This window comes from Hyperolius riggenbachi, chromosome 11 (assembly GCF_040937935.1).
Source record: "Hyperolius riggenbachi isolate aHypRig1 chromosome 11, aHypRig1.pri, whole genome shotgun sequence".
Taxonomy (NCBI): Eukaryota; Metazoa; Chordata; class Amphibia; order Anura; family Hyperoliidae; genus Hyperolius; species Hyperolius riggenbachi.
In genome coordinates this window covers 43897968-43910277 of record NC_090656.1, presented here as the reverse complement: position 1 = coordinate 43910277, position 12310 = coordinate 43897968, and the positions used below count along the sequence as shown (strand labels likewise).

Sequence of the window (12310 nt, the reverse complement as noted above, 5' to 3'; positions counted from 1 at the left end):
CATAGGAGAAGAGTAATTTATGGTTCATTTTACTCTGAAAAAAAACATACTTCTTATTTTGTATATGTTTGCAAATATTTTAAATTTTACAATTTCTCGCCATAGTGCCCCTTTAAGTGTAAAAAGGGCCAAAGAGGTTGGCCTTCACCACTGTGAGTACTGCTGGAGATTTGTGCTGGCTGGTTGAGACTGCTGATTAGTTCCAGATAAACGGGACTCTACTGTACATAAAGCACTGGTATCAGGTCATATTGTATCACTTAGGATTTCACAATATGGCTACTAACTATGTAACTGAGTACTAAAGACGGGCTCATGTTAATTCCACTCATCCGCTTTTGTATACGTTTTGATATGATAGGGTCATCATATGTATTGCATTTGTTACCTCTTGCAGGTAGTATGCTGGCAGCGGGCAGTGCTTTTTCTGATCCACAGTGAGGTCCGGGAGAGCTGCATGATTTGCTTAGGCTTTTTGCTGTGTGGTCTCTGCATGACTCATATTCCTGTCCCGTATGGTGGAAGAGTTGTGCGTATGTGCACTCATTGTTTCTGGATATGTGCCTTTGTTTCTTAAAGGGGTTCTCCGGGGAGGAGGGGGTTTGAAAATAAAATCTAACACTTACCTGGGGCTTACCTGTAGCTGGAAGGTCCCGCGCTGTCCTCCTCTGATCCGCCTTCCCCGTCGCCTGCACCGGGCTATTTTTTGTCTAACAAGATGAATAATGCGCGCACCCGCTCGCGTGATAGGAAGCTTACTGTGCAAGCGCAGTACGAAGTTTTCTTGTACTGCGCCTGTGCAGTAAGCTTCCAATGACGTGCGTGGGAGCGAGCACACGCACGGCCACCCAGCCGCAGTTGGACGGAATGCTGCGCTAGACCGGGTCCGGCGGTGGGGAACGGCGGGACATGACCAGTACAGGGGGCTGATAGAAGCCCCAGGTAAGTGTCAGATTTTATTTTCACCCCCCTCCTGGAGAACCCCTTTAACATTTCAGCCTTCCCATCATCATAATGTGAGAAGTCACAGTGGTGCACATGTGAGCAACAAAGGTTTCCAGAAGATGGAGGTATTTGAGGCAGTTTTAAACAGTTAGACTGCACTTGCTTGACTAGGAGGAGGCAAAAGGCAGCATTAAGGGGCATACAGACATGCGACTAAAGTCGTTGGTAACGAACGACTAACGATCGTTTATAACGACGATCGTTACAAAATAACCGCTAACGATCGTTAAGGGTAACGATCAGCGACTGAAGTCGTTGCAAACTGGAAATCCGTCCTGGCGGATTTTTTGTAACGACGATCGTTAGCAAAAGTACGTGTGTATGCTGATCGTTACAAAAACGATCGTTCGTTAAGTACCGTACATGCGCAGACAGAGAGAGAGAGAGAGACAGAGAGATGTATATAGATATATATATATATATATATATATATAGATGTAGATAGATGTATAGAGATATATAGATATATGTTGACATAGATAGAGATATATCTATCTATATCTCTCTCTCCCTGTGTGTGTATATACTATATATTATATATATATATATGTACGCAACTTCCTCTTTCCTACTGGCCATTAACAATGACGTTCGTTCCGGGTTCATTGATCTGAATAACGTTTAGCATACTAGATGCGCTGTATCATACGTTCGTCACTTCCGCATCGTTCGTTCGGAAACGATCTGATCGTTTCCCACTTTCAACACCTCTTTACTAACGACCTTTTCATTTCTCTCCTTAATTGATCGTTCGTCGTTGCTTACGAACGATCGTTATCGCATGTCTGTACGTAGCATTAGTCTAATAAGTCAATAGTCATAAGTCTAAACATCTTCCATTGGACATATTATCTGCAAGATTCTCCACTAACTGCTTGGTTATTTTCAGGTTGAAAGGATTGTTGACAAAAGGAAGAACAAGAAAGGAAAATGGGAGTATCTAATACGATGGAAAGGGTACGGAAGTAGTGAAGACACTTGGGAACCCGAATACCATCTTTTGCACTGTGAGGAGTTTATAGATGAATTCAATGGACTGCATGTGAGCAGAGATAGGCGAGTCAAAACTGCTGGTAAGCAAACATTGGCTTCCAAAGCCTTGCGAGGGTTTTCTGTGGACAAGATGGCTAACAGGTCACCTGATCATGGCAGAGGAAAGGGGACTGGGCCTAAAAGGAAGAGGACGCAGTCAGGTCAAAAGCAGAAAAAGATATGCACAGCCAAATATTCCCCTGGCGACAGATCAACAAAAACTTTAACGTACAGAACTACTCCCAGCGGACTGCAGATAATGCCACTGAACAAACCCCTGGAGAATGGGGAGCCTGGGACTCCCACAGAGGCCAAGCACTTTCAAAATGGCACAGAGGAAGGAAAAACTGACTCTGAGGATGACAAAGACAGACAAGGCTTACAAGACGGGCTGGAAGTCTGTGACTCACCCATTGTCAATGGACTAGGTATGTAACAATACTGTTATTAATGGAAACACAAAAGAAAATGTATACTTATGCCTTGCCCAGTTAACAAAGGAACAAGCTACAGTGTTCTCCCCAGGCCCTTTTAGCTGGGTGCTCCACCCGGCTAGTTTTGGTGAGCCCCCGGCTGTCATCAGCTTACCTCCTCCTATGCTACAAGCAGAGTTGCGCAAAGAAGCACCAGCCCTGCATTCTATCATATTGCCCCACCCGGCTACTTTTTCATGCCACCCAGCTGGAAAAAATTTTTGGGGAGAAAACTGAGCTATTATTAGTTGGAAGGAAACTCCTAAAACTGCACAGAACCACAAAAAATGTGAATTTCATTAATTCTGTAAATATTGTGAAAACTATATATTGAAATATCATATAATATCCACAAAGCAAAGCAGCATCCTTTAAAAAAGCCTGTAAATTGAATCTATAAGATGTACTGAATTTACATTCACTGTTTTTTTTCATTGATTTTACTTTGTCTTATAGATCTTTTCTAAAGTACACCTGACGTGAGAGGGATATGGAGGCTGCCATGTTTATTTCCCTATAAGCAATCCCAGTTATCTGGCTGAATCTTTGCCTCTAAAACTTTTGGCCATAGACCCTGAACAAGCATGCAGCATATCAGGCATTTCTGCCATTTGTGTCAAGTTTGTTTTGTCAAACGTTTAACCAGTATTTGTTGCCTGGCATCCTGCTGAACTCTTTGGCTGCAGTGGTATCTGGATCAAACACCTGAAACAAGCATAAGGCTAATCCAGTCAGACTTCAGTCAAGAACACCCAATCTGTGTGCTTGTTCAAGGTTAATGGTTAAGCGTATTTGAGGCCGTTGATCAACAGAACAGCCAGGCAACTGGAATTATTTAGAAGGAAATACATATGGCAGCCTCCATATTTCTTCGTTCAGTTGACCTTTAAATCAGAAGCCGCTTAAAATACATAAAACATCATTTTGTAGTGTGAAAATCCAGGTCCACGTAGAAACAAAAATTGGAGTATTACAGGTTGACTGCATTAAAGCAAACCTGACTTTCAATTAAACTGATATAATGAACAATTCTATCGATATAGTCCGAATCTTAAACAGAACTTTGCCAGAATTCCACTTTCCTCTTTTGTGTTTAAAAGCTGAAAACGTAAGTTTAAAATTTTATTGTCTCAGCTGAATGTCAGTCTGTTTGTTTTACAACTCCCAACTTGGCAAATAAAGGTGATTCTGATTCTAAATATTAGAAGTGTTTTTCTGCCATACAAAAGTTTTATGGTTTGTAATTAGTTATCCGTGAGATTTGCTGGAAGTCTGAATGAAGAAAAGGTTATTTACATTTCTTAACCCATGTTTTGATTTACATACCTGATTTCAAACCTATGTTTTTTTTTTTTTTTTTTGTTTTTTTTTTTGGTGTAATCAAAAAAAGAAAGCTTGCAAGCAACTACATCTGTGGGAGAGGTTTGGCTTTCCCAGCTGTAATGCAGAGCTCCCCTTGGAAACCCCCACTGGTTATCATAACTCACTCGGGGGTTTTCCACCTCATTGGCAAGAGGTAGAAATCCCCTCAAATGCCAAGACTGAAATTGTCACGGAAGGCGGCCAAAGCAGCATAAAGTGTAAAAACGGAGAGAGAGATTAGTGCCTACATATCAGTTCAGTTTTGAACAAAACTTGTCTTGCTCATGAGTGGGCATAGCTGATGTGATCAAATCTACTGGATTCCTTTTTCAGGAACTTCAGTGTTAAAATCATCCCTCACATTTCCCCAGTAATATGACTGCAAATCAGTAGGTGACACTGCTCTTTCTGATTCCATCAAAATATTACTAATAATGCAGTTGGGACACACACACACACACCACCTATTATGGTTAAAATGCCTTACTGGCATCTAGCTGAGTGTTCCTTTTGAATAGCCTTTCCATTAGGACAGTTAATAGAGCAGTGTTATATCTATACAGATGAAGCAGTAAGGAGAAGTTAGCAGAAACAAATCAGTATTATCTGGGTGTGCAAACTCTGCTAATAACACAAAGCTGAAAAGTGTAAATGTATTTTGTTTTGCTGCCAGCTGAATGAACCAGATTGTCTGCCACATTGAAGTGGCTGCTGTGCAGACTTGACAATTGAAGCGGATCTGAGATAAAAAACTAACTATAACAAGTAACTTGTTTATATATCTTATCTAAAGATTAGATAGTTTACACAGCAAATCTAGCTGCAAACAGCTTCAATAGAAAATGATTATTTCTTCCTGTGATACAATGACAGCAGCCATGTTTGCAAACACAACGGGGGTTGTCCACAGATCTCAGGAATCACTCTGTTAATCTTGGGGAATCACAGATCATCGTGGGAGGTCCATCAAGCCTCCAATCATAATCCAGTCCATACACAATCAATCGATTCCGGACTCAACACTTGAGAAAGGGCATGTAGCCCGAAACGTTGTGCTTTTTTGTCTGCTGTATAACCGCATACATTATTACAATAAATTCTGAAGATTATTCGTGTAAGGGTTGAGTCCGGAATCGATTGATTGTGTATGGAGCAGCCATGTTTGTACACATTACACAGAGGCAGGCTTATCTGTATCTTGAGCACTCAGCCTGTGAAAAAAAAACCTAATCCTCCCTCCTCCCCTCTGCCTCTGAAATCAATGGCTAGTGACACCACCTCCTGCCCAGCCTGAGCTCCCATGAGCCCTTGCTACTGCCAAGGCTCTCTGAAAACCTGTGGGCGTGGTTTATTTAGTTTATAGGGAATTAGAGTATTAAAACAAAAACAAAAAAGTATTTGGCTTGAGGAATGCCCTACAAACAATAGGAAAGGAACACAATTATGCAATGAGTAAAAGTTCACCTCGGATCCACTTTAAAATATAACACCTTAAACTGAAAATAGGAATATGAGACTATACGGTGCTTTTATATACCGTTGTTACTACAAATACAGTTGCGTTATTGGTTTATTTTCAGTTCAGGTTTGCTTTAGTGATTTCTGTAATCTTTACATCAGTTTGTTTGCCTCAATCACTTTGCATTCCTGGGTTTTTACCCCATGCATTCCTGACAATTTTGAAACTTAAGCTGTGCTGCTATTGAAAGAGCAGTAACTCTTTCATTACTTATAACATCCAAGTGATTGACACATATATATCTCATTCTGTCACAGGGGATTAGCAGCTCCACAAGTAATCCCTCAATAATTCCCCAAAACGGTTGCTACATTGGGCTCTCTTCACAATGAATTATCACAAGCAGTAATCAAATGTAGGAAAATTACCAACTGAATTAAGACCATGTTCACATACATCAGGTTTTCTGCCTGAAATTACCGTTTGCATAAATCGTGCAGTAAAAAGTGATAAAAGTGAGATAACATGTCTGTATATATTCGTTATTTTAGACTTAAAGAGGAACTGTAAGCTCAAAATTTATTGCCAGCAGGTAGCCTATACCCAATTTATAGATGAAAACCCAGTATTTTCTGCTAGAAATCCAGCATTTTGCTGGAATTACACCTTTAAGTAGGAAGCCACGCCCCCTCATGAGGCTGCTCCACGGCTGTATATTCATTAAGCTTGTGCGCACTGCCTTCTGGGTAGTGACATCATGGGTTGCTAAGGGGGAAAAAAAACAGAAGTCCTCACTGTTATCAAGGTGGGACATGTGCACGAGGCAGAAGAAGTTTATCTTGCAGCCTCCGATGGGATGATTGATCATCCCTCTCTACCCTGTGAAGCTGCCACTATCAGGTCAGCGACATGTGTTTAACTTTCCTCATCCCAGCTGGAATCCCTCTTGTCAGCTCTTCCTACAGCCTCCGATGATCTTCTAACTCTGCCTGCATGTCGGGTGAATGCACATGACATGCAGGCAGAGCTATAAGATCATCGGAGGCTGTAGGAAGAGCTGACAAGAGGGATTCCAGCTGGGATGAGGAGAGTTAAACACATGTCGCTGACCTGATAGTGGCAGCGGCAGCTTCACAGGGTAGAGAGGGATGATCAATCATCCCATCGGAGGCTGCAAGATAAACTTCTTCTGCCTCGTGCACATGTCCCACCTTGATGACAGTGAGGACTGCTGTTTTTTTTCCCCCTTAGCAACCCATGATGCCACTACCCAGAAGGCAGTGCGCACAAGCTTAATGAATATACAGACGCGGAGCAGCCTCATGAGGGGGCGTGGCTTCCTACTTAAAGGTGTAATTCCAGCAAAATGCTGGATTTCTAGCAGAAAATACTGGGTTTTCATCTATAAATTGGGTATAGGCTACCTGCTGGCAATAAATTATTTTGAGCTTACAGTTCCTCTTTAAGTTCCGCAAAAAATTAAATTCATAATGAAAAGAGTGTATTATTTTATCCTTAAAGGAGTTATCCGGCTTCTATAAGTAAAATAAGGGCTACTTACCCGGGGCTTCGTCCAGCCCCAAGCTCCTGCATGTCCCTCGCCTCCCTGTCCGTGGTGATGACGTCAGGCCGACCTGGAGGTTGTCCTGTACTGCGCCTGCGCAGTACGCTCCAGTCCACGTGGCAGTGATTGACAGCGCCGCTCGCGCAGGCGCAGTACAGGCCGACCTCTGAGTCGGCATGACGTCATCACCGCAGACTGGGAGGCGGCGAACGGCTGCATGCAGAGCTGCGGCGAGGGACATGCTGGGAGCTTGGGGCTGGATGAAGCCCCGGGTAAGTAGCACTTATTTTACTTATAAAAGCCTGATGACTCCTTTAATTACTGATTTATTTATTTTTTTATCACCTATAAGTATCGGGCACTATTTTTCACTTCAAATCAAATCAAACTTAATGTATCTAGAGCCTTTTGAGCTGTGTTTACTAGACTTGACATTTTTCTCAGAAAACTTTTTTCCATACATATTCAGCATCTTTACCCAAATGTTTAATTACTTTTTTCACAATTCCCACCATATTACCGCACATTTTTACCGACCTTTATTCACCCTCGAAAAATGTTTGTGAATGTGGAAAAAAATGCTTTCCATTCCTTTCCAAGGATTCTTTTAGGCAAAATGGACGTCAATGTTGAAAATGCCCTTTTTTTTCTTTTTTTTTTCAGATTTCACCATTCCTAACTTTCACATGACAAGTCTCACAGTTAAGTTATAAAACACATATAAATATATTCCCAATTAAAATGATACCACATATGTCCTATTTCACTACTAACTGGGCTTGCAGCAGACCATTCTCCCTGACCTGCACATCAGTAGTGATTGGATGCCCCTGCCAGGGTGCTAGTTTGCTGTATGGATGCAACACTAGGCAATGGCAGAGTAATGCATCTGTAGAGCATTGGGTGCTTGAATTGTCTCTCCAAAAGAAAGTGCAACAGCTCAGGGGATACCTAAATAGCACAATCTGTAGTCAGTATCAAAAATTTAGCACACTTCTCCATAAAAACACATTAACTGCAGAGCTCTCCTCATGCATAACCCAGCACCAAACATGCCTGAGCCACACTGCTCCCAGGACCACCAATCTCCAATTTGTCTTCAGAGTGGGGAGACAGAATTTCCTAGGGTATGCTGTTGGTAATGGCTGCTAATTGCAGTGGAAAAGTTGCCATCCAGGGTATCTTAACCCTCAGGCAGATAGAGCGCTAGCAATTCGCGGCAGGTATCTCACCATTTCAGTGTTAATCCTCGCGGTCACTCTTACTTCCAGCCTCCATGAATACAACTTGAAGTCCTACAGCAAACCGCTAAACCCAGCCAACGGATATCGGCGGGGAGAGGTAGTCATGGAGTAAGTCCTTTCCAGGCAGCCAGTGCAGCCTAGGGAGCGCTCATGATGCAGAGCAGGATGTGACTCCACCCACTGTGAGCTTCCTCAGGGTACATGGAGTTTTAGGCAGAGATGTTATTTATGCATATACATAACTAGCGATTGCATCTGATTTCTGCAGGCGGCAATCATTTAAAGGTGTATTAACAGGTTTAGTTATTACGGGAGATAAAAAAAAAGTTAAAAGGCTAGATAGGGGTTAAAACTTAACGCAAAGGGGAAAAAAACACTATTTTTATTGTGACCTTAACTTTTTTTTTTAAACACTATGGATAATATAGCTTCAACATTATACCTTTTTTAATATATATAAACTATTTTGTTAACCAATGCATATCTTCAAACAATACTGTACCAGCAAATCCCCTTTTCTGTCACTAGGTCCTGTGATGAATGAATACTATATTTTTGTGACCTGATTAACCACCACCTGGGTCTGTCATCGGTTTTGTTTGTTTTTCTATGTATTTATTAAAAAAAAAAAAAAAAAAAAAGCAAATAAGTATAGTGGAAGAACAGTATAAACATTTCAAAGAAACAGGTCGCTGCAACCACTGCACCTGCTGTGATCGGGAGCAGAACACCAATGCGCCAGGTATATGTAGGAGGGAAAAAAATCTGCTGCACCGATCTTAGGATAAAAGTCCAATTTTTATTAAAGGAATACTATCGATGTATGCATTTATTTTTAAATGCTGTATGTTGTAGCACACATTAGGACAAGTACTAGGAGCAATTTGATTCCTCACACAGCTGTTCCTCTCAGCTGTAAAATCCTCCGTCAGTTTTGGCGTCAGTGTTGGATACAAAATGTATCTAAATACTGGGCTCGCAGAGGGCTAGACCATATCTCTGCACAGGGGAGTTGCTATCAACTCCTCAGTTTATAGTTTATCACCTTGCTGAAAGAATCTTGTTGATATGGTGGTAAGGGGTTAAAGATTCTAGCAATGTGTGTTTATTATCTTTGCTTCTCTTGACTGATAAAGATGCTAATTGTAGACAGTGGTCTGCCCCTCTCAGCAGCTTGTAAAGTGGATGCAGCCTGGAGTGAATCACCTCAAGCAGGCAGCCAGTCTGAGTGTAAATACAGACTGGTGGTATAGCTAGTTATATTCCAGCTCATTTAGTTACCTGTTACCACCTCAGATCAGCCTATTTCTCCTGTCTGCTGCATGCTGTGAGTGACACAGTGAAATATATTTGTGAGCTGTGTGACAGAGTAACCAAGCAGCTCAGGGTGACCCAAACTACTATGAGCTGTGTGAGAAATGAATTTTTAAGCAGGGATAGCAAGAGAGAGACCTGGGTAAATACATAAAGTGCCCCTAGCACTAGTGGTAATGTGTACACTAATATAGAGTATTAAAAAAAAAAGTCGTTTCAATCGATAGTATTCCTTTAAAGAGGAACTGTAACGACAAAACGGCCCCTGGGGGGTACTCACCTCGGGTGGAGGAAGCCTCAGGATCCTAATGAGGCTTCCCACGCCGTCCTGCGTCCCTCGGGGGTCTCGCTGTAGCCCTCCGTACAGCCGTGACGCAATATTTACCTTCCTGGCTCCTGCGCAGGCGCTCTGATGGCTGTCGGCTCCGAACTACGCGGAAATACCCGATCGCCGTCGGGTCTGCTCTACTGCGCAGGCGCAAGTTTCCGGCGCCTGCGCAGTAGAGCGGACCCGACGGAGATCGGGTATTTCCGTCTTATTTCCGTGCCGAAAGTCGCCACAGCGCCCCCGCTGGAGCCAGCAAAAGTAAATATTGAACTGACAGTCGGCACAGTCGCCGGCTGTTCGGAGGGCTGCGGCGAGACCCCCGTGGGACACAGGTCGGCGTGGAAAGCCTCATTAGGATCCGGAGGCTTCCCCCACCCGAGGTGAGTACCCCCCAGGGGAGGTTTTTGTTGTTACAGAGTCTCTTTAAGGCAATTGTAGACAAACCGCAATACAGCTCACGCGTATCGGAGCAAACTTATGGCTCCTTAGTTATTGCCTCAATAAAAATTGGACTTTTATCCTGAGATCAGTGCAGCGGAATTTTTACCTCCTAAGTATAAACATTTGATGGAAAAATCATGGAAAAGAACCTGTGCTAACACCATTTTTTAGGGATGGTCAGAAATGCCAATTTATGTTTCCATGGAAATTCCGATTTATGTGCTGATTACCTTTTCTGCAAATTTCCGTTTTCTGATTTCAGTTACCGATGAGACTTTTTTGTGGTCATTTTTTTCATTGTCTGATTGGCCAAATACTTCCGAGTTGACCATATTTTCTGATTGGTCCAATGCTTCCAAGTTCTGTGATTGGTCCAATGCTTCCAAGTTCTGTGATTGGGCTAAAATTCCAGATTTGCAGTAATGCAATATTTCCGCAGAAACCTGATTTCCATTTTCCCAGTTACTATTTCAGTTACTGCCCACTAGTGTGGAAAACTGGGGAGTCCTTGCAGAGAAAAAATTTGGGGAAAAAACATTGTGTTCAACCTAATGTATTTTGTTTGTGTTTTTTTTTTTTACATGCTGATTAAATTCATCTGCATCAATGGAGTCTTTACTAAATCAAATTATTGACATCTGATGTTTTTTTTTTTTTTTTTTTTTTTCAGGTAATCTGATTAGTAGGCTTTTAATAGCAGTTAATAGGATTTTGAGTCTGATTTTTACATTACCTGGAAATTTTCTGTCTAAAGTATTTTATATTCAAACAGTACTAAAAAAAATCACCAGCTTTTGGGAAAGATAACACTTCATACAAAGCTGGATTACGCTGGGGAATTCTGTAGGACGGATTATGTTCTCTCCTGTGGGTTTGTGTTTACAGCCTAAACATAGCGCGGGAGTTGTGCCGTGTGCTGCAGCGTAACTTTCCCTCCTGCACTGGATTTTCTAGCAATTACCAACAATTTGCTCTGAACGTTTTGCGGTTCTACACATTTTAAAAAGTCCAGAGTTTTTCTGTCTGCATGTGATTTATACTTGGGATTTTTTGTAATGTTCCAAAATTTGTATTACAGAAATTAAGAAAACATTTTAAAGAAAATTGACATCAATAAACAAAGCAAGATACAAACACAATTTGTGATCTAACAACAACAATTGTATAATCCACATTTTACTAGGCTTCCAGACTAGATAGGAAAAGGGAAGAAGAACATGGGGCTCTGGGATTTAAAGGAGTATTGTAATGAAAAAAGTTTAACTTACCTGGAGCTTCTACCGGCAGACATCCTGAATCCGCACCAGGACAAAACGGTCCTCTGGTCCTCCGCCGCATCTCGCTTCCATTTTTTGTGTCTCTAATGTCGCAAGCCACTGCGCCTGTGTGGCCCTGGCCACGCACGTCCTCACTCCTTGTGATGTCGCTGAGAGCTTCCTGCGCAGGCGCAGTACGAGAACACTTCCTGTGCAGAAAGCTCTCGGTGACGTCAGCAAGAGCAAGGACGCATGCAGCCAGGGCCACGCAGGCGCAGTGGCTTGTGACATTAAAGTCTGAAAAAACTGGAGCCAAGCAGAGGCGAGAACCGGAGTCGTTTTGACCCGGCGAGGGCACAGGACGTCTGCGGGGGGAGGTAGAAGCACCAGAAAAGTTAAACTTTTTTTTTTTTATTATTATTATTATTATTATTATTACAGCATCGTAAAGTACATGTTCACGATTGTTGTCACCCTTTTTTTTTTTTTTTTTTTTTTTTTTTTTTTTATATATTATCTTTTTATTACATTTTTCACAATAAGAAACAAAATGCGAATGTACATATCATCCTCAAAACATAGAAGCACATAAGTGTCTATGTACAAGAACGTGCGCTTCAGTCAATCACACAATAAAGATCATATAAAATCAAATCAGCCTGTCGCAACTAGCTGTCACAAAAAGCATCAGAATGACAAAAGGAAGGACGGGAGACATGAAATCCATAAGGTCAGAGTACCCCTACTATATCGAACAATACTGCCATATTCCTCTATAGTCCACCACACTTCTCAAGGTCTATAGTACAAATCAGCACAGATCGTCATATAC

The 12310-nt window shown here is 41.9% G+C and overlaps 1 protein-coding gene across 2 annotated transcripts in view; it reads left to right on the top strand.

The window, feature by feature from the left end:
• The window catches only part of CDYL2 (chromodomain Y like 2), a 159680-nt gene that overhangs the window by 106471 nt on the left and 40899 nt on the right, over positions 1 to 12310 (top strand). For both annotated transcript variants that reach the window (XM_068259972.1, XM_068259971.1), the window contains exon 2: positions 1895 to 2465. In XM_068259972.1, the coding sequence (XP_068116073.1) occupies positions 1895 to 2465 (571 nt within the window). The remainder of the gene's footprint in view (positions 1 to 1894; positions 2466 to 12310) is intronic.